This window comes from Oryza brachyantha, chromosome 1 (genome assembly GCF_000231095.2).
Source record: "Oryza brachyantha chromosome 1, ObraRS2, whole genome shotgun sequence".
NCBI lineage: Eukaryota > Viridiplantae > Streptophyta > Magnoliopsida > Poales > Poaceae > Oryza > Oryza brachyantha.
Window position 1 is genome coordinate 30,535,089 of NC_023163.2, and position 21,005 is coordinate 30,556,093.

The following is a 21,005-nucleotide window of genomic DNA, read 5'->3' on the forward strand; positions in this document are numbered from 1 at the left end:
GGAAGTACTTTGAAAGTTTGGAAATATAATTATATGTTTCGAAAGAAAAAAGTACCTAGCAAATACTCCATCTGTATTTTAATAGATAATATTTTTGTTTTTCTGTTACATGTTTGTCTATTCGTCTTATTCAAAAGTTGTGTGCATATACATGAAAATTATAAATAAAATACATTTATTATTAAATTCAGTCACAACGGAATAAATAATAATTATGTAAGTTTTTAATAAAATAAATAATTAAATATATATAAAAAAGTCAATGATATTATAAATAAAATACGAAAAAGGTACGTTCCAAGGTGATACTGTCAGTGACTCGGTGTTCTCAATTTATAAATGTTCTGGTTTCACCATATAGTAGGAAGAAATAAACTATACGTAAATGTTTTGGACTAAAGCAAAAGCAAAAGTGCGCCTGTTTGCGTCTGTTGTGAAGGACATATATGCTTAACTTCACACTGTAAAAGCTCATCAAAATGGCACGAAACATATTAGAATCAAACGCATAGATTCGATTCATTTTAGTCTGTAAGTTTTCTTATTACTTATCTGCATCGGCTCCTGGATTTATTTCAAAATCAGAACTGGCATTTGTTAGGTGATTCCCCACCAAGCTTCTTAAACTGGTTATCACTAACTTCAATTTTTAGCAAAAGTTTACCATACAAAAAACAAATAATGCGCAAAATCGAAAAATGCATACATGACATTTAGGCAGTTTGTTTTCGTATCTGCACATTCTTTTTGCCAAGTAGGACAACTAATTAATTCTATCGGTTTCATAATCCCCTGGTAGCAACAAAAAATGGAGGAGAATCCAAATTGATACAATCAAAAAAATAGCTAACGGAAAATAATAAACAAGTAGTTGCTCTCTTCTAGATTTTCCTGAAACGGGGAGAAATTAAGCAATTTGAGAGAGCTGTCAGCACCGCGCGCGGCGGAGCGCGCCGCTCGGCGGCGGGTCGAGCCAGAGCGTGCACTGCGGCGAGACCCAGTAGTTGAAGCGGAACCAGCGGCCGAAGATGAGCTGCGCGCGGAACCGGCCGGCGAGCTGCAGCACCACCGGGCCGCCCTTGCCCGTCGCCCTCTGCCACACGGCCACGTCCTCCTGCGTCATGGTGACCTCGCTGACCACCAGGTGCACGCTCCGGAGCACGTTGCCGCGGGGGCCCTCGTGCAGCGGCGCCGGCCACACCGCCTGCGTGGCGATCATGCTGCCCTCGAAGTAGAGGTCGAGCTGCATGTAGCGCAGCACGACGTGGAGCTTGGTGTTCGGGTTGTAGATGGCGGCGAGGACGGTGAGGTCGGCGTTGAGCGCCCGCGGGCCGCCGCCGGCGGGGCCGCCGAGCTCGTCGACGTACCCGGCGTTCAGGGTGGCGGAGGTGACCTGCATCTTGGGGGACTGCGGGTGGTAGATGAGGAAGATGACGAGCACGGCCGTGCCGACGGCGATGACGAGCAGCCAGAAGAGGATGCAGCACGCGGTGAAGCAGAACGCCACTGGCTGCCTCTTCTTTTTCGTCGGATGGAAGAGGCTCGGCGATTTGGTCCTCGGCCTCGACGGCGACGGACGTCCTTCCGGCCAGACGCCGGCCGGCGGCAGACCGCCGTGAGGGACGCCGCCGCCTCCGACGTCGTCGTCGTCCCTGATCGTGCTGGTGCGCTCGATAGTCTTCTGATTGGTCAGGGTGTTCTCCTGCCGTGTTGTTCCTCCTGGCACGGCGGGCATCGCCGGCCGTTTTTCGTGCGTGAGCACGTGCGGTTCTTGGATCGGCGGTCGGACAGGTTGCCGCGACCTTTTCTGCCACGGCGACATATAGTACGGCTGTCCCGGCTTGCTCCCCGCCGGGGCTTCGGCCCCGCCGTCGCCGTGAACCGGCGGTTGCTCCGGCCCGTATTGCGCGTGTCTCCGGCCGTCATGAACCCCCGTCTGCCCCTCCTTGAACTGTACCCTCTGGTGTTCATGGGAGATAGCATGTCGGCTGTACGAACGATCTCCTGCCGCGGCGGCGGCGCTGGTACCAGCGCCGCCACCGTCGCCCGGCGCCACGGCATGCCGTACGCCGTGGGCAATCTCTTCGCGGTGACGCGCCGGCGGGGCAGTGCCGGACGCACGCGCACGGCTCCTCGGCTCGCCACCGCCCGCCGCCGCCGCTGCCGGCTGCTTGCCCATGTCTCAGCAAGCCGCGCAAGTGAGCGAGCGAGCGAGCGAGCGAGAGAGAGAAGAGAAGAGAGGAGGATTGAAATGGAACTGTGAGAGGTTCTTGGCTTCTTCTTCCTCTACCTCACTCAGCAACTCACCATCCATACTCTTGGACGACGACGACGACGACGAAGAAGAAGAAGAAGAAGCAAGAAGTGAGAATTTTGGAGGGAAAGGGAGGCAAGGAAGGTATCCTTGGATTTGTGACCGAGGCAAGCAACTTAGCCATCATGTCTGCCTGTCTGAACATGTTGTCTTGTTGGCCTGTTGCTGCTTACACTGGTACTACCAGCTAGTAGAAGTAGCCAAAGGAATTTTTCATGGCTTGGCAAGAGAGCTTCCTTCCTTCTCTGCCACCGACCCAAAATCACAAACTTGTACCCATTCATCCAGCCGAAGAATGGCTGCCAATCTGCCATGATCTGCAAAAAAGTGCTTTCTGTCGAGAGAGGACGATGCAAGCTTAATGTTTTCAGTTAGTATATGTATCTTGATTCCATGTTTGGTTCACTACCGGGCAATCTTTTCAGATTATGGTTGATGGATAATGTACAGATCATTTGTGCAACGCATCCAAAACTACAATTTCTATACAAAATTTCTACAACAGTATTACTTAGAAAACTTGTTCTAATATATTTTTTAGCTTTATATTATAAAAATATAATTTATCAGTCTACAATATTATCTCCAATTATGAAGAACCGGTGCGTGCTTGATTCAGATTCAGCCACTCAGGTGTTCTTTTTGCCGCCTGTTTTCTGAATATTTTTTCAGATCACAAAAGTGATCGTTTGGTGCCGGCCGGCCCACGCAAGGTACGGTGGGCCGGCAACTCACCGCAAAACGGTGTAATTTTTTTTTCTCCTTTTTGATACGGAAGGATTTGGACGGACACGATTTTCTCCCTTCTGATCGGACGGACGAAATAACACCTGGGCCCACTGTCATTGAGCGTGGAGACGAGCGGACGCCTCGCGAGAACGAAGGAAACGGAGCGCCGCCTCGCCTGCGCCTCCGTCTTCTCTCCCTCTCCAAAACCCTAGGGAAGGAGCGCGGCGAGGAGGAGGAGCCACGGGGAACGCGATCGCCTATGCCGCCCATGGAGGGTAGCATGGGCTTCTGGGGTGCGTATCGTCTATTCGTCCTTGCCCAAGCCCTGCCTTGACGCCATTCGTTTGGCCGTTTGGGATTTTGTCTCTGCATTGGTTGGGTCGCGCGCGCCTAGTCGATAGGAAAATACTAGGTGGTGAGAATGGTGGGATGGATTATTAATCCCTCGGCTTCTCGCTGAAATGGTGGATTTTTTTTTGTTGCTCCGGGGTTTTTAGGATTTTTGCACCGGCAAGGGACTGTGAGTTGGTTATGGAATCATGCTTCATTGTAGGATGCGTCTGCAGTTTATACTTTCTGGAGAAATGGAGGCAACTGGCAAGAGACATGTAGTAAATGCGGTCATACTCCCGAACTGCGGGAAATTCGGCTATTCCATTGATGGGTTCGATTCAGCTTAACAAAGTTGATCGCTAGTAGTAGGCTGTAGTTTGTGACCATGAACTGGGCCTTGCTCCAGGCTCCAGAGAATTATGCAATTGCTGCCTCTGTTCAGTGATTCCTGTATTTGGTATGGTTTTGCTATATTTTCATGATTATGGTTGGATGATGTTAGTTGCTTCAGTTTTTGAATGACTGAAGCATGGTTCGAAGCGTTCCGGCAAGCACTGACTGGCAAGGTTGATGGTGATTTGCCTGGCTTTAATTTTCAAGCCTACATGATTGACTATGGTTTCTTGTTGCCTATGTAAATCTGAAATGTTTATCATTGAAATATACATGTAATATTCAACTTATATTTAACTTCCATTATGTCTTTTATTTCTTTGAAACACAAGCAAACTGGCTGTTGGCACTACTGACATTTTTCCCTCTGTGAACTCTGGAGAAACCTTCTGGTCATGTTAAACAGAGGCATGATGAGCATATCTTTACAGCTTTTGAAAGAAGCAAATATTTGTGGTTCCCAATTCCATGTGTTGCTCATTTCACTAATGGCTTTTATGAATGAAATTCACATTTATAGGAGGAGTTGTCAAACCTGGAGAGACAGTGAAGTGCGATCCACCTGGAGAATTCTATTATCATATTTCACAGGTTTGTTTTACAAACTATAGTTATGACTTCCCTTCTTTAAGTGCATTTGGAGGTGGATAAGTTTGTTTACTTTTTAGTTCTTCCTGTTTTCAACACAACAGATAGCACTAGAGCCTGGTGAGCTGAATGAGAACGTGCAAGTTTTTGTTCAAGTTGATGGTAAAAGGACTCTGCTTGGTGCACTTTCGGCTGAACATTGTCCTCAGTTTGCAATTGATCTGGTGTTTGAAAAGGAGTTTGAGTTACTACATACATCAAAGACGTACAGCATATTCTTTTCTGGCTACCAAGCTGCTCCTGCAAGAAGATATCCTTTTGCACTTATAATTTTCTTTCTTCAAACAAATCCTGAGTAGGAACTTCTTCCTTAACCTTTTGCCTGCCTTTGTGCACATCTGACTCTCCTATCGAAGAAGGTATATGTTCTTGTTCTTTACTGTTGGTCATCTTTGATGTTTCCACTACACTTAGCCTGATTCTCATAAGATGCGATGTTTCAGGTGATGAATCTGATGAGGAGGTTCCGCTTGCTATTCCACTGTATCCCAGTTCAAATGGTATATATTTTGCTAATCGTGGTACCTATTTTATAAGACTTAATAATGTTGTTTCCCCCTTTTTAGGATAGTATATGTTAATTGAACTTACGTAGAGCATATGCTTGGGTAGTTTGAAGTGCTTCATCATTCTTTATTTTTATGCTAGTTTCTGATAAACATGCTAATGCGAGCTGATAAGCGAACGCTCAAATGATTCATTTATATGTTATTTACTTTCAGATGATAGGATCAAAGAACACAGTCCAAGTAAGCTTACTGCACTCAAGGCTGCTGCTGCTGCATCCCCTATACCAGAGGCTCTTGTAGAGGAAAGGGAAAAACATGGGAAATCAAAAGCTGATGATGATGACAGCGAAGAAGAAAATGGTGATGGTTCAGGAGAGGGTGAATCTGGTGATGATGAGGTTTGTAACTCGGTAACACTATTAAAATGGGGAGTCATGACAGTTTTCTGTCTGGTGATTCTAGATTGCTTGCCAGGAAACCAGTAAATGAGCTTAATGAACAATCTAGCATGTTGATCACCTAATTAAATTACTTCTTTTGAGGACTTTGCATTAAATTACTAAAACATGCTGTGGATGTGATTCTGATTTATTTTATGTGTTTAGCGTTTAGCAAGTTACTCCCTAGGTTCTTTATGAACTGTCAGCCTTGTTGTCATAGAATGCTTATGATCAATGCTGGGACACATTCACCACTAATATATACAAGAAAATAGATGAAACAGTATTAGCAGATCTATTGTCAAACACATATCCTATACAGTTTATGATTTCAATATTTTTATGGCACAATTACAAAAGTAATAGTCATTAGTCAAGCATGTGCATCAGAGATTTGTGCCCTGATCCAAATGATTAAAAATGTTTACATTTGTGACGTGGCATGTTTATTTTTTGTTCAGCCTGAAACCATGACATAGTTTTGGACTTGGTAGGCGTGCAAACAAAGATTTCCTTGTGCTGGATACTGGCTACTCTATTCTGATAATGCGATACATACACTTGTAGGATATTATTGATGGACTTAATTCGAGTGATGATGATGATGGTGAGAGTTCTGATGAAGAAGAGACTCCTTCAAAGGTGTGAGATTGCTCAGTAGGACTTGATAGTTTTCTGTCGCTTCATTTCTCTAAAACCTTGAAACTTTTTTTTGTTTCCTTGATCTCCTAGAATCTTGAAGGCAAAACGAGGCCAGTGGAAACACCCTTGAAGACGCCTCCACAGAAGAAGGCAAAGCTAGCAACACCAATTATCGACAGCAAAGCTGGTCAGCAATTGTTTCTTTTGAACTCAATTTTTTTATGGCATGATGTCACATTTCTCACTTATTGTTGACCTTATGCACAGGAACTGGTACTAGCAAGAAAGGTGGTTATGTCCATGTTGCGACCCCTCATCCAGCAAAACAGGCAAAAAAGACACATGCTAACATTGACATGCCTACGCATTCCTCAGGCTATGTCCATTTTGCGACCCCTTATCCAGTAAAACAGGCAAAGAAGACACCTGCAAACCATGACATGTCTAAGCATTCCTCTGGCTATGCCTGCAAGTCATGCAACAAGTAAATTTTCGTATCTTTCATTTGAATGATTTACCATCGAGACGTTGCTATATCCTCACAAGGGCATTTCCTATCTTGCTCAGGACTTTCAACTCCACCATGGGTCTGGAAGCTCATTCCAAGGCTAAACACACTGCGACTTAACTGTGTTGTGAATCAGGAGAGCCAGAGGAGCTGCTTTCTGGCCTCCACTGAAACAGCATCAGGATTCAGGACGATGGTCTCTTCGGCGCAATTTTGGGACAGTTGCTCCTATGCAACCGTGCTGTTGTGTGCCAAGATTCTGAAACATGTAGATACGACGATTTTTTTTTTGAGAATCGATACGACGGTTTTTTGATGAATGAATGAATGCCAACATGTAGATACGACGGTTTTCTTCATGGATGAACGAATGATGCGCGGCTCATTGTTTTGGGAACCATCACACCTATTTGCACGTACATAGGCTGAAATTTTTTATTAAATAAACCTTTTTAAGAAATAATTTTATTACTAAATCTCCGAGTAAATTTTTTTTTCAAAACTAAATCTTTTGGGCACGCCAGTGACAATGGCGTGGCAAGACAACGTTGTTACATAGATTAGACAACACTGTTACATAGCTTAATCGGAGTGGCATGACGTGACAGTCTTGCCATGATAATGTCAGTGGTGTGGCAAACAATGCTGCCACGCCACCGATAATGGCGTGGCAAGTCTTTTGGCCACGCCACCGTTGCGATGAAAATATTTTTCCCGGATGTTTAGTAATAAAATTATTTCTTAAAAAAATTTAAAAAATAAAAAAAATTCACATAGCTATTATGATTCATCTTCCTCGTCACTTTCATCACACCGAGGATCATGTGAGATGAGACTAGGGATTGATCCGCTCGTGGCTAAAGTCTACATGAATCTCACCGAATACAGTCATGGCCTGAAGCTGGTTCTTAAACTTGTGATGTGGTACCACTTAGTTCCATAAACTTAAAAAATATACGTTTAGATTTACGATCTTGTTTTAATGTACCTTCCCAGTCTAATCCATGCTATGTGGCCTATGGCTTTTGCATCTACCCCTCCGTAAAATGTAGTAGGCATTGTCACGTTGTAGCATATCAGAACCCTAAAATCTCTGAATCGGCCAGGATTTGGACAATAGGCGGTGACGAGGTCACGCGTGACGTGGCCTAGTGCAGCATTAAGGTTGCGGCTGGAGCAGCCTACTGCGGTGCGGCAACCAAATGCAGGGCATGCTCCTCATGGCTTCTAGCTCAGCCTTCTCTTGCTGTCGACGGGAGAAGGTACAAGTGTCGTTGATTCTCTGCCCATTATGCAAATTATGCAAGGATAAAATCATCGTTAAGCGCATATCGAAGACCATTGCTAACTCAGACTGTATTTTCTACACTCAACTCAGGCTCACCTCATAGTTAGAATTATGGTCGTCAACCACATCAAACATTTATGACTTGAGGGAGTAATATTGTCAAGACATTGGCAGGGAGTAATATTGTCAAGACATTGGCAGTTTCTAATATACATGACTTGAGGGAGTAATATTGTCAAGACATTGGCAGTTTCTAATATACATAACATATGCCGAACACAGATAACGATAGACAGACAGCGCAAGCAGTTTAGATCGGCTGTTCTCCATCGTTGGTACCCTCTCACCGGTTGGTCTATTATTCCAATTTCCAAGGCGCGCGCCCAGGTGAATAGGTGATCTGTGATCGTATAGCCATGAATCACTGGTGGTTGCTTCTCACACCTCCTGGAGTTGCAAGGTACCTCGCCGCTGAAGCTCATAGAGCAAGAACAGTGCAGCAGAATCCTGTGAGCTCTTCTTATCTGCACGGCCGTCTCCAGTTTGGCTGATCACATTAGCATTGGGTATGTGCAATGTTACTGTTGAAGCGAAAGCGAACGCTTGAGGTGTAGCTTTTTGGGAGGAGCCACCAGGGGAGGAGCACACGCTGCTGATGCAGAAACATGAAAGATTAGTAAGTTAGTTTGCACCAGTAAGTAAATAAGCAGACATTCACAGGCTAGTTTGAAACCCCTACCACCTTGGTTGTACTTTCTCAGATTCCATTGTAGGCATTGGCCATTGTAACTTTTTGCATAACTCATATAATGCAATGCGAGGTCCTCCTTTACTCGTTTTCACGGTCACATGCACTGAAACAAGATTTGAAGTGTTGAACTTTATCAAATTGATTCATTCTACATGTGATGTGGATAGATGAGGTGCAGATAAGAATGAATGCACGAGAGTTAGCAATGAGAACAGAAACACTGTTAACAGAGAACATACATGCTTTACCAAGCATGGGATCAGAAATGTTCCTTAAATCAGTAGGATTTTTTTGCTTAGTTGTATTTGGTGGAGTCGGTGTATCCATTGCATTGACAAGCAAATTGTTGCAGTGATTAGCGCTGCCACAATGCTTTTCAAATTGTTCTGTCTTGCTTGCATTTTTTGGGATTATAAGTCCTTTTTCCTGAAAAAAAAGAATAAACCATCCAGTTACAGCTTATATCCCCCAAAAGGAAATTGCAACAGAACTCAAAACAGTGGAGCACCAAAGAGAAACCTCAAGATCCTTGAGAAGTAAAGAAGCTGCGTGTGCTTTAGCATCTTTTCTTTTCTTGCTGAAACCTTGCCTCACAAGAAGTACCTCTTTCAGCTGTACGTCAAGAGTAGCCACTACTGTGTCTCCTTGATCTCTACAGTTAATTCCTATAAAGTACCCATGTTTGCCGCACCATTCGATAAGCTCTCTGAATGGAGGTAATTCCAGATTCTCAGGTGTAACAATTGGGGAAAGAAGGGGTTTAAAAATACCCCAAACTACATCCAAATCAAGTTTGGTGTCTAAAAGAATTGCACCTGCAATACTTTCTACAATATCACCAAGAACCTGAATGACGAAAGACAAGTGAAATATCATGTATAAATATATATAAACCGTACAAATATGATGGTGAATAATAATATTGGAAGAAAAGTATTTTAAACACATAGCCATGCATTTATAAGACGCCTCTAACATAAAGTACAAGTCCTTCATATGAACTGAAGCCTTAACATAAGAGCAAACCACAGAAATATCAAAACAAAGAAAGAACGTACTTTAGGCCCTTTTGGGAGTCCATTAGATGAAAGTTCAATGTTGTCCATGGATGAGTTTCCCAAGCTATTCACATATTCAGTAATTTTGTCTAACAGAAATCCAGAAGAGTGCTGGAGAAAGTGATGGAAGTTGTGCTTTACTGCAACTCGTGCAAAGTTTTCATTATTGACTGATGCAGAGCGTAAGTCCGTCAATTCCCCTTCATTAGTGTCTTTGTGATTATTGAAAAAGTACCTTGTTAACAGAATGTCTAAGACCGCATCACCGAGGAACTCTAGGCGCTGTTACAGAAGAAAAGGAAATCATTAGAGAAGTTGCCTAAGTTAAAATGAAACACGAGATGAGGGACCAGCAAAATAGGTTTACACAAACCAATACCTCGTAGCAGTATTTTGCACCTAACTCCTGCTGTGATGGGTGAGTCAGAGCCTCTATTAAAAGACCTTTCACTGAGAAACAATACCCTAATTTTGCTTCAAGCATTTCAAATACATCGTCTTTTGGAAGATAAGTATGCACAGAAGAACTCAGCATAGCCTGCACAATCAAGTGTTCTTCAATTTCAGACTCAACACCCAGCCATTTGAGAACTGCCATGGCTGCTCTTAAGCCACCCCCTACATAGTATGCCCCAATTATAGCCTCAACACAATCAGGAATAGTTTTGGAACACATCCATCTGTGTCCCTTATCACACGCCTTCCCTAGAACAACAGTCTTGTCATCAATGATATGAATATCCTGAGTTACAGCCTCAGATTTTACAGGGCATTCACAAGGAGATGGGCGAATAGAGAGCTGTCCTGGTGCTAGCCATCGACGAGGATCAAATGCAGCATCACGTATGTAACCCTGTTGATTACATCACACCGTCAAGTTAGCTAGTACTCATATTAAAGCTCAGTGTGTTCATGAAATGCAAAAGCTGTAGACACTGACAAATGATTAGGTGAATTTTACCTGTACATTGCGTTCAACTCCGAGCTTATAAAGTGCGTTATTACAAATCATATGGCACCTTCTCGATGATAGCTGCCCCTCATGCTTATCAGGAAATTTCAGGAAAAGATGACAAGTCACTGCATACTTCAATACAGAGTCTCCCAATAATTCTAAGCGCTCCATAGAGAAATCCTCAGAGCACCTAAGCGTCGTAATGGCTTCCAGAATCTTGAGAACATGTGCCAATTTATTATTTCATATTAAAGGAACAGAAAATGTATGTACAGAGGAGAAAAGGTATTGGCACAAAGTCTATACCAGAAAACTTGATATATTGGAGTCACTGTATGCAATTTCACTTCTTAGTTGACTAGCTAATAATAAGGACTCAATACGATACATCAAAGCTGGAAACAAATAGAATGATCTCAAAATGTCCACAGGTAAATCGAGGGGAATTAGCAACTCAGGAGGCATGTGGACGCGGTTGCTTGCTTTATTTACAACTGGTGTGCCATTATTTATCTTCTCCACAGCATTACCTACAAAAAGCAGCAAGCAAGCATAAATAATGAGATCTCCAAATGGTCAAGTTGGCTACAAATTTTCTTAAAAATGTATATGCGAAATCCAGTCTAATGAATGAGTTTATCACTAATCGTTGAAGTGAAAAATAAAGATGCTTCAAAATAATCTTTTGATTGAATGAACTGATAAGTAATCAGTTAGACTAGGGAAATACAAGTTAGAACTAAATTAATTATAGAGGAATTGATTCGGACCTTCATCCCTGAACTTTGAGGAAAGAAGGTTGTGAGGATTATGACTAGGCTTTAACAATAGTAGTGGCTGTGAGGGGTGACGAAGTACTATGCCATACCTGCACATGAATACATTAGAAAAATAACACAAGATTATACCTGAGCAAGCACATGAGAATGCACAAAACTAAACATACTTCTTTTTGAAATATTCTGCAAATGTCTGGAATTTACATTCTTTCTTATCAGACGAACCATCAAAAGTGCTATCGGCAGATAAATCAGTAATGTCAAGAGCGGTGTATATCTTCCCGGTGTGAACCGCTAGAACTACCTTATTTTTTAGGCTGTCAACCTTGCATGACTTGTTGGCCAAATGAATTAAATCTCCAACATTTTGGTCACAATCAAATATTCCAAGTAATTCTGTTTTGTTCTCAGAATAAATTCTTCTCATAAATTTAACTGCCGAGGCCGCCGCATCAATGACACTCCAATTAATGTAAACATTGGAGTCAAAAGAAGGATTTGCAGGCAAAAGCAAATATAGACTCGCAGTATTCCACAAAAAAGCATCCTCTTTATTAAAAATGAATTCCCTCAGAGCATTAGGTGTTTTTGATCTAGTAAACAGCTTTCCAAATAAACCATTGAAGAGAAGCCCTTGAAACAACTTTGCTTGTTTCACCTGAGACCAAATAAAAGGGATAATGTCAGATTAGATGAAAAACAACAAAAGTAGGGGGAAAAAAAGACTTCATAATACCTGTTGAGCATCCAACTCAAGAAGTCCACAAGAAGAAATCAAAGTTTTTACCATCTTGTCATGCAAATATAAGTCAATCTCCAAACTAGCAACTTCATTTGGTAAAGTTGCATCAATTAAAAGAAAAAAATCAGAGTAAATCTGACCAACTTGGTCACAAACAAAATTCATTTTGTAGCATTGAAGCTTAACGACAGTTCTCTTTGACACCCAATCGCCAGACCAGGCATGAATTCGTTGTGTACCATGTAGCTCCTTCCGTTTGGTTGTACCTACGAGAAGGTAATACAAGATTTCCATCACAAATGCCAACTATTTCTTTGTAAGAATACTGGAGGTCAGTGCTACATTTAGCTCAACTATATATGCTGATTACGACAACTAACTGACAGAAGGTATCTTTTCTCAGAATAAATCGCATGGTGAATCTTTGTTCCTTGAACTTGTACACAGCATGCTGGCATGCATAAAATGGCAACAGCAGGCTTGCACAGAGGATTTGTGCCCATTGCCCATGCCTGACCGAAACAAAGCATAGGGGGCACAAGGATGCCAAATCCACCTTGGTGTATCATACTATCATGTCAACATGGAAAGTTAGTCAGCCAGACAATCTAACTTAACCTACCATGACCCAACTTATTGCATTATATGGACTAAAATAAGTACTACCTCTGTCCCAGAACATAGAGGGTTTTGGCTATGCACCTAGACAAGTACTTGTCCAGGTGAATAGCCAAAATCACATAGGCAGTATTTTGTAAGTATAGGGGCCCAGATGGTGAATAATTCATTATCTAAAAAGACAGTGAACAATCAGTTCAATTTCAAGGGCTAGTGAAACAATTCATTCCCCATTTTTTACATAGCAATCACATACCTATACCAGCACTAGATGACTGACCCTTAGTTTTGCTTAAAGTTTCTGGAACTGTATCTTCAACAGACAGACAAAGATGGTCATCAAGTGCTCCTAGCTCATGCAACTTCTTACACGCATCAAGGCAAACAAGCTGTTTTGCTTTGTGCATGTTTTTTGCTTTTGGGCCCACCAGAAGTTGAAGTGCCGCACTAGATGGTAATTTTAATGTACACACACAGCCATCATCATGTTGAGTGAACTGGAATGTAGGTTTTGGAGAGTAGCACCTGTAACACAAGCAGAAATGGCAAGAAATTGAATTGGAGGCCTCCATATAAAAATGGTGACTGGGTGAATATTTGCAGATTTATAGGTGCAATCTGTGTAACCATGTAAAAGGAGAAATGAAGATGAAATCAACATACTTATCCTTTGGAAGCTCCTGACAGTATCGGTAGACAATACTGATGCTTGAATCAGCAGTTACTTTTGCTCCTGTTGTTCCTACAGAGTATTCATTTATTTCTTCATTGTGAACGAAACCAGGCAACAGATATTCAGACTCTCTGCTTGAATCAATCTCAACCATCGAAGTCTCACTTCTCAAGATGGCAGATATCAAATCATTTTGTTTCACATTCCCCCTGCATTGCAAGAAAAGAATTATGGCTCATCCATTTTATTTGCCATGCCTCTTTGCATTCAGTTTAAAAGCACAAGAACAAAAGCGTGTAAATAGGATAAGCATTAAGATTATACCGTTCAATCATGAGTATGTACTGAGAGTCTTCTTGCCGTGCTCGTCCACGTGACTGCACATAGCTACGCGTAGTCCTTGGCAAATCAAATCGTATTACACATGAGCAGTCTGGGACGTGGATACCCTCTTCTGCAACATCTGTAGTAAATAGTAAGTTCACCTGAATTTTAGGAAGAGAAACATGGTTAGATCATTAGAATTATGCTTAAGATTCTCCAAGTGTTGACATATCTTAATTACCTTTCCAGAGCGAAATGAATCCAGTGTATCCTTCTGCATTCTAGGTGTCAGAGCATCCACTGAAGATCTCCCTCCAGTAAGAAAAGAAACTGTGAAATGTGTGAGGCGGCCAATTTTCTTAATTGTCCGGTCAATGACTCTAGCAGTGATCTTTCGATCAACAAAAATGAGGCACCGAACGTGATGAGAGCTACTGATAAGCATAGAAACGTGTCACTTCAGAATAAAGGACATATATGAAACAAAATCAACAAGAGGGCCTTCCCCCAAGAAAATACCTAAAAGAGTGAAAAATCTGAATGAGTTCACAAAGCTTTGGGGAAATATAGCCTGTCTTTGCTGCTTCAATGCATCCATTTTCTGAGTCTAGAAGTGTGTCGATACCTGGAAAGATATCAGATACTTTAGAGAATATATAGGACTAAGAATTTTCATATCAAGGAGATCCAAAAGAATGAGGTAATATCTTCATGCTACATACAGCAGATCAAATGAAAAGATAGGAATTCATCAAGGGGATGGTACATGATACTTCATATCAAACAGATGATACATCATACTTCATATGAGGTGTTGCAGTGCTACATATGATTAGATCCATGGGCTAACATCATCACATAACAGTGTAAGGTCGCAAATAGTTTTACTGCATAGTCATACCTTGTTGAAGCCGTTTGTCAAATAAATGCAATGCTTCCTCAAAGAACTTCATATGAAGGGCTGAATTTTCTGCAAACAAGTGTGATCCACTTGCATCAGTTTGCTGATCTGTGGCATCAACTACTCCCTTCAGCCAACCCTTCTCCTGGCCCCTTTCAATGCAAATTTTGGTGGCCTATGAGAATGATAAAATATAACCACATTAAAGGCATAATGCTCCAAAGCAAAGTGACAATAAATAAAATAACTATATCTTTAAATCCGAAAAGGCTATTATTGCAGCATGAGGGGGGGGGGAATCCTAGGAGGAAATGGGGCTTATTATTATTTTTTTGTTAGAAGAAAGTCCCCAAAATCAAACTGAAAAGGACTTAAATGGGTGTTGGAGCATGCAACAACACTTCCCACCAACTGCTGTACGTTAAGCTCCTGTAATGTATGTAGCTATAACTAATGAATACAACGTATACCTCACTTGCACAAATAAGACCAACATCATTAAGGCAGTAGCAGATTTTTGCTACAGAATTGGAAAGGCGTCTCCTTGATTCTTTTGTTATATCATCAGCATCTTTATACAGGCAGTTTGGCTTATTCTGCAACTCTGTAATCAATGCATCATACTGCACAAACAAAAAAAGAGCATGTTCTTAGAAACATTTAAAAAAACGCGTATGACAAATTTGATTAATAATTTAATATAGAAGCAAAAAAAAGAGATACAAAACCTTGGAACATAAAACAACCAACTCTTCACTCAAATCTTCAAAACAAACCATTTTTGGGTCATAGTATCTGTTCATTTCTTTTGCGGAAGGAACACAAAGCTCTATCTCTTCTCTATCTGACACTGTGTAGATCTGTTAGAGTAAAACAGAAACATAGATGAGAATGCAAGTATGCAGAAAACAGTTTTTTTTTTTTTTGGGGGGGGGGGGGGGGTAAAAGCAATCATATGTGTACCCCAAAATGGCATAGGTAAAACAGATAAATGTATATCACCTAAGCTCTCGAGAACACAGTCAAACAATTGATTCAGAATTGAAAACCACAATCTGTAATTTGGATATGTATGTATATATCCTTGCAGTTCAACAGACAGTATAATAGTGTAGTGGTCAGAACTAACATGTCCTGCATTATCTAACCTGGCTTATTTAAATAATGTGTGCAAAAAAGGAAACCAGCCATACCTTAGCATCTAACAGGTTTTCCAACTCACAGAACTGACCTTCACAATCCAAATGAGAAGAGACACCTGCAAAGACAGCCATGAAGAACTTGAATCATCAAATAAGATTTATGAACCAAGGAAAATAAATCAAATCTGCCAGAAATATTGACATTTGTGAACTCTTTGACTGAAGTGAAACTGGAGAATATGCGCATGGTCATTATTCCTGGATCATTCTCTTGGATGGCAGGTCATATTTAACACGTCCTAAATGCCACTGTTCACAAGAAATTTATTGTTGGTCTTCTCTGACTTGTGTGTTTCTCAACGGAAGTCCAATCTTGAATATGGCATCAATATGGCCCACATATTTCATCATAGTCTCTAACCAATTTAATCCATGCCATCATAATTCATCTCATCAGAAATAAAAGATTGTTAGCTAACCACCCTTACCGTGTGGTCATCCCATCAATCAAATTTTAAGTCAAATTATGTATCTTATATGAGAAATTTGTAAATGTGCGTTAAAATAGTTCAGCACATAGGACCGTGCATGCAGTTTAACAAGCAACCCTCAACCCCCACCCAAAAAAGAAAATACACAAGCACACACAAAAGAAAAGGAGAGAGAGAGGAAGAAGAGAAGCATTCTATATTTTTTGCAGATAATCAAATACTTGCCTTTTCTTATAACAGGTGATGCTGTCATACCAAACACACTTGGCTTACATTCTGATCTGTGATAGAACTCCTGAGATAGTGATGAGTTATGATAAACACAAAAAAGAAAAACTGAGACATGACAAATAAATGGAAGAGTCATGCTAGTGTCAATCCAAAAATACTATGGTAAAGTGATATTCAACAATACCTTCATTATTCTTGAATAAGGGTGGTTTCCAGTTGCATGATGGCATTCATCAAATATCAAGAGACTAACTGTATCCAAGATCAAGAAAGCACTGCGTAACGCTTGTAGCAACACTTGTGGTGTCATGACCATGACCTGCAATTTCATTAGCATTTACAAGTGCTGGAAGCATCAACAATCAGATAGACAGGGGGAAAACATCTTTTATTCAGAATAGTAGTATATATACTGAACAGATGACTGCAGATCATAACCGCTGCTAGCATGGAATGTATATTTTCTTCAGCACATATGATGAATCAGTGAGCCTTTAAAACATGATGAATAAATGCTTGCCTGATATTTTGAGAGTTGTTCTTGCCATCTAGGACCTGTCCATTGATCAACCCCCTTTGCACCGTGATACTGTTCCACATCAAGATCTGTGTGGATTTTAATCACCTCGCATTGCTGTGGCAAAACTAATGTCAGCATAAATTATGTTACAGTTAGGGTAAAATGAACAGTCTACTGACTCTCTGGTATAACCTGTACAACAAGTTGAACTGTTGGTGCAAGAAATATGATGACATTTCCAGCATTATTTGCTCTGTTTATCTTTCCGAACTCCTTGATAAGCATCACAGCAATCATTGTCTTCCCAGAGCCTGTATCAAGCATCACGATCGTGTTCCGCCGCATTGCAACCTCATAGACATCAAGCTGATATCTGAGCAAATTCAACATCAAAAAGCAATGTCACAGGATTGTACTCTTTTTTCGATTTTTTTCTATTTTTCAAACCATTTTAATAAGAAATTTTATTAATAAACCTCGGATGAAAATATTTTCACCGTATGAACATTTTGGCCACGCACACTGGTGTGGCAAGACAACGCTGCCACGTAGAGTGTTTGGCGTAGCAGGCTTGCCACGCCAATATCAGTGGCGTAGCAAGCCTGCCACAGCAACCAACTTGTGTGGCAGCGTTATCTTGCCATACCACCAACACTGGTGTGGCCAAAAGGTTAATACGGTGAAAATATTTTCCTTTGAGGTTTAGTAATAAAATTATTTATTAGAAATGTTTAAAAAATAAAAAGTCTCTTTTTCTGATCCCCTAATTGTGAAAAAGGAGAACTCTGCAGAACCTTCTGGGTGTGAAATCTTGACACTCGCTCTTCTGCCATTTCTGTTTGCCTGCTTCATCTTCTTGAGCAAATGATTCCAATGACCTCTTCAAGGGGTTCATGTTTACTGCTATTCCAACACAAAGGGCCTGTTTGGTTGCCCGTATCCCTCAGGCATGGCTCATCTCTCTTATCCAGACTGAGTTTGACCTATCTCTAGACATACATATGCACTTGTTTGGTTGCCTGTATTGAATAAGCTCAGATATGGTTAGATGATGTTTGGTTGCCTGCAGCAAAAGATTGCATGGAGGAGATGTTGTTTGGTTGGATTAGACACATCCTGATTATAAATACATTCTATTGTGAGTGGTGAGGTTACCCCAAAAACTTGTATATTGAAATTTATCTTAACTCCTGCTACCTCCGTTTCATATTGTAAGACTTTCTAGCCTTGCCTAAATTTATCAATTGATAGATATATATAATTTATATATATGTCTAGATTCATTAGTATCTCTATGAATCTAGACAAGACTAGAAAGTCTTACACTGTGAAATTCTTATGCACTGCAATGACATGGCTATCTGATGGGATTGTGCAACTGGAACTCTAGCTTACCTGTGGTTCAATGCTCGGCTCACCTGTTCCATCACATTCTGCAGGAGGAAGGAAAGATCGTCAGTAACCACAAGCAGCTCATTTCTCAGTAGATTACAAATGTTTTACATTCTGCACCTAGCTGAATTGCAGTAGAAGCAAATCTTTTATACTCAGTAAAGATAATTATGTTTTCGTAAGCAAAATGAAAGTAAATCCCTGCCTTCATCAGTTTGTATTTATAATTGTTGTGTACTTCTTTTGAAATAACCAACTACAGATGTAGGAGATCAACGGAGCAAGTCTTGAACATTTTAATCCACACAAATCAACCCAGAAAATGCAAGCTTTTAATAGATCTAGAAGAAGAATTATGGGTAAGTGCTCTAGACTGCTCACATGACAGTAAATCAAGAGGAGAAAAAAAATGAGGGGAAAAGAGGAAGGGGAAGAAACTTGTTTACCTTTGCACTAACCGGAAGAGAGGAAGAAGGCTGGCTGTGTGGCAGGAGCTGAACAACGACCTGGCGGGACGGACAGCGACCGGCGGGATAGACGGCAGAGGACGGCCGGCCGGAGGAGAGCGACGCGCAGTCAAGGCCAGAGGAGGGCGACGGCCGGAGGAGGGCGCGGCGGAGGATGGCGCACGGCGGGAGGGCGACGGGCAGAGGACGGCGCGGCGGAGGACGACCCGAGCGCAGTGAGGCCCCCCAAACCCTAGCTTCGCAGTGAGGGGGAGAGAAATGCCGCGTCCGGATATTTGGAGGCAGTAGGAATGCAGTTGCGGTGCCCCGGCTTCGGCGCCGGCGGTTGGCCGGAGAGGGAAGGGCAAGAGCAGGCCGATGTGTGGGTGGGCCTGATTCGCATGCGTGCGTATATACACACACATACTTTAGATACTTTTAGTCATTTAAACTTTATACAGTAAACTTTTAGACATATAAGTTTTATACATAGTAACTTAAATATATACATATATATCTTAATACATACGTGTCCTCTATTTTAAAATTTCATATAGATGCAAATATTATGTATATAAACATTATAGATATAATAAACTTAATAAATAGAAATCTTTATACATAGAAAATTATAAATGTAAATTTTATACATATAAATAAAAACAATTTTGGAAAGTGTCACGCGCTCCTCCGGCATGCGTGTGTGTAAATTAGTCCTTTCACCGATGCGTTCACTTTGGGGTGTTTTCCCCTGTGGGTGGTGGGTTGGTATTTTAATTGGGCGTCTGTCCATTTTTACGTACCGCTACATTTCTTTGCATTTTTTATTGGGCGTCTCGCTGAGAATCCTAATCCGTATGTGGCAGTCATCATTTTTTTTCTTTTTTTTCTTTTTTTACTTTGCATAATAGGGTTTTTTTTAATTTGTATGTATAAAGTTTGCATGTGTAAATTTATATGTATACAGATTTTTCTATATTAAGTTTATATCTATAATATTTTGTGTAAATATAATATCTATATCTATATAGATTTTTATGTGGAGAGTTTGTATGTGTGTTTATACGTATAAAGTGTGAATGTATAATTTTTTTATGTTTAAAGCTTATGTGTCTAGAATTTATATGTCAAAAGTTTATATGACTAATGTGTGTGTATATATAGCAAGAATATTCTACATATCTTATAGGATAACTATTCTATACCCTATCTCGCTCAAAACCTAAAACCACTTCTCACCTCAACCAAAGGCTGGTCAACAGTTTTTCCTATGGGTCAATTTTTTTTGGTTTCTTTCAATATCCACCTAAACCCACATCTCGACTTATAGAAATTATACAGTAACAGTACGGTCATCGTATAGTAATAACTTAACTTGCATGCAATAACAATATCAAGATATAGTTACGGTATATTTCTTAAAAGCACTTTTTTAACCATATGCGTTTTTTCTAAAAATATAAGGTGGGAAATAAAGTTGTTTAAAATTTAGCTAAGAGGTTGGATCCAATTTTGTCAGTCCTCTCATCAACGAAGTTCGATCCTCTCATCACCAAAGTTTGAAGCCTTGTATTCCATATTTACATGGAAAAAGTCGGGTTAACCTTCCACTTCGATACCTTAAGTTAGTACCATATCTATCCTATGGTGTACTAATATAAAAGACTCATGACTCATAGGATACGATCATGTGAGATCGAAAGGTCCACACCCCTCCACCTACACCCTATCACCGCAAACGACGCCATCCCACGTATCCTTCCTACCTTCCCCTCCTGAAATCGCGTCCCCCCTTCCTAAGTTCGTCCTCCAGCACACGACGTCATCTCCGCTTCACCTTCTTCCTATGCTATTCGCCTTCCTTCGCTGGTCGCTCCATCACCCCAGTGGAACCATCACATCTGCCGCCTCTTGTCGATCTGGCGTGTTGCATTCGCACACGTGATGCGACACAAGGACACGATAGGTAATCCCCTTCTCTGCTCTTGATCAACAAATTTGGCCTCGTTTAGTTTCCAAGAAATTTTTCTAAAAACATCATATCAAATTTTTGGACATCTAAATAAAGCATTAAACATAGATGAACCAAAAAAAACTAATTGCACAGTTATGGAAGAAATCTTAAGACGAATCTTTTGAGCCCAATTAGTCCATTATTAGACATAAGTGCTACAGTAA

At 41.0% G+C, this 21,005-nt stretch overlaps 3 protein-coding genes across 9 annotated transcripts; 1 reads left to right on the forward strand and 2 right to left on the reverse strand.

Moving 5' to 3' along the window:
* Nucleotides 1–928: 928 nt before the first annotated feature.
* On the reverse strand, nucleotides 929–2,179 carry LOC102702346. The gene has a single exon (XM_006646526.2). The coding sequence runs from the start codon at nucleotides 2,177–2,179 to the stop codon at nucleotides 929–931; it is 1,251 nt and encodes a 416-aa protein (XP_006646589.2).
* Nucleotides 2,180–3,202: 1,023 nt separating this feature from the next.
* On the forward strand, nucleotides 3,203–6,931 carry LOC102702627 (histone deacetylase HDT2-like). Its single transcript, XM_015839335.1, has 10 exons — nucleotides 3,203–3,336; nucleotides 4,290–4,360; nucleotides 4,462–4,667; nucleotides 4,754–4,776; nucleotides 4,861–4,917; nucleotides 5,140–5,324; nucleotides 5,934–6,008; nucleotides 6,099–6,195; nucleotides 6,276–6,492; nucleotides 6,576–6,931. The coding sequence occupies exons 1-10, from the start codon at nucleotides 3,303–3,305 to the stop codon at nucleotides 6,634–6,636; spliced, it is 1,026 nt and encodes a 341-aa protein (XP_015694821.1). The 5' UTR covers nucleotides 3,203–3,302; the 3' UTR covers nucleotides 6,637–6,931.
* A 923-nt stretch (nucleotides 6,932–7,854) lies between these two features.
* LOC102717751 (endoribonuclease Dicer homolog 3a) lies at nucleotides 7,855–19,155 on the reverse strand. 7 transcript variants are annotated; one of them, XM_015843702.2, is made up of 27 exons: nucleotides 18,828–19,155; nucleotides 18,385–18,422; nucleotides 17,784–18,008; nucleotides 17,182–17,362; nucleotides 16,990–17,103; nucleotides 16,654–16,788; nucleotides 16,464–16,533; nucleotides 15,799–15,863; nucleotides 15,334–15,465; nucleotides 15,076–15,228; nucleotides 14,606–14,780; nucleotides 14,224–14,329; nucleotides 13,946–14,135; nucleotides 13,705–13,865; nucleotides 13,371–13,589; nucleotides 12,964–13,232; nucleotides 12,084–12,355; nucleotides 11,515–12,005; nucleotides 11,339–11,436; nucleotides 10,875–11,098; nucleotides 10,575–10,784; nucleotides 9,993–10,466; nucleotides 9,614–9,895; nucleotides 9,075–9,401; nucleotides 8,795–8,981; nucleotides 8,544–8,658; nucleotides 7,855–8,456 (listed from the first exon to the last, which is right to left on the reverse strand). In XM_015843702.2, the coding sequence occupies exons 3-27, from the start codon at nucleotides 17,882–17,884 to the stop codon at nucleotides 8,243–8,245; spliced, it is 4,965 nt and encodes a 1,654-aa protein (XP_015699188.1). In that variant the 5' UTR covers nucleotides 17,885–18,008; nucleotides 18,385–18,422; nucleotides 18,828–19,155; the 3' UTR covers nucleotides 7,855–8,242. The 7 variants fall into 7 exon arrangements, with proteins under 7 accessions (XP_015699188.1, XP_015699189.1, XP_015699190.1 ...); XM_015843703.2 differs by having other exon boundaries at nucleotides 8,804–8,981; nucleotides 13,946–14,138; XM_015843704.2 differs by having other exon boundaries at nucleotides 12,988–13,232; nucleotides 13,946–14,138; nucleotides 18,828–19,154.
* Between the last annotated feature and the right edge of the window lie 1,850 nt (nucleotides 19,156–21,005).

Bases quoted from the DNA above. Each gene is read 5' to 3' on its own strand.
- LOC102702627 (XM_015839335.1), top strand. From the start codon at position 3,303: ATGCCGCCCATGGAGGGTAGCATGGGCTTCTGGG. The intron at 4,777-4,860 runs GTATATGTTCTT...GCGATGTTTCAG, and splicing joins TGACTCTCCTATCGAAGAAG to GTGATGAATCTGATGAGGAG. The intron at 6,493-6,575 runs GTAAATTTTCGT...TATCTTGCTCAG, and splicing joins GCCTGCAAGTCATGCAACAA to GACTTTCAACTCCACCATGG.
- LOC102702346 (XM_006646526.2), bottom strand. From the start codon at position 2,179: ATGGGCAAGCAGCCGGCAGCGGCGGCGGCGGGCGGTGGCGAGCCGAGG.
- LOC102717751 (XM_015843700.2), bottom strand. From the start codon at position 17,884: ATGAACCCCTTGAAGAGGTCATTGGAATCATTTGCTCAAGAAGATGAA. The intron at 16,789-16,989 runs GCAAGCATTTAT...ATGAAATTGCAG, and splicing joins AACAACTCTCAAAATATCAG to GTCATGGTCATGACACCACA. The intron at 10,467-10,574 runs GTAAAATTCACC...TGTAATCAACAG, and splicing joins GAGTTGAACGCAATGTACAG to GGTTACATACGTGATGCTGC.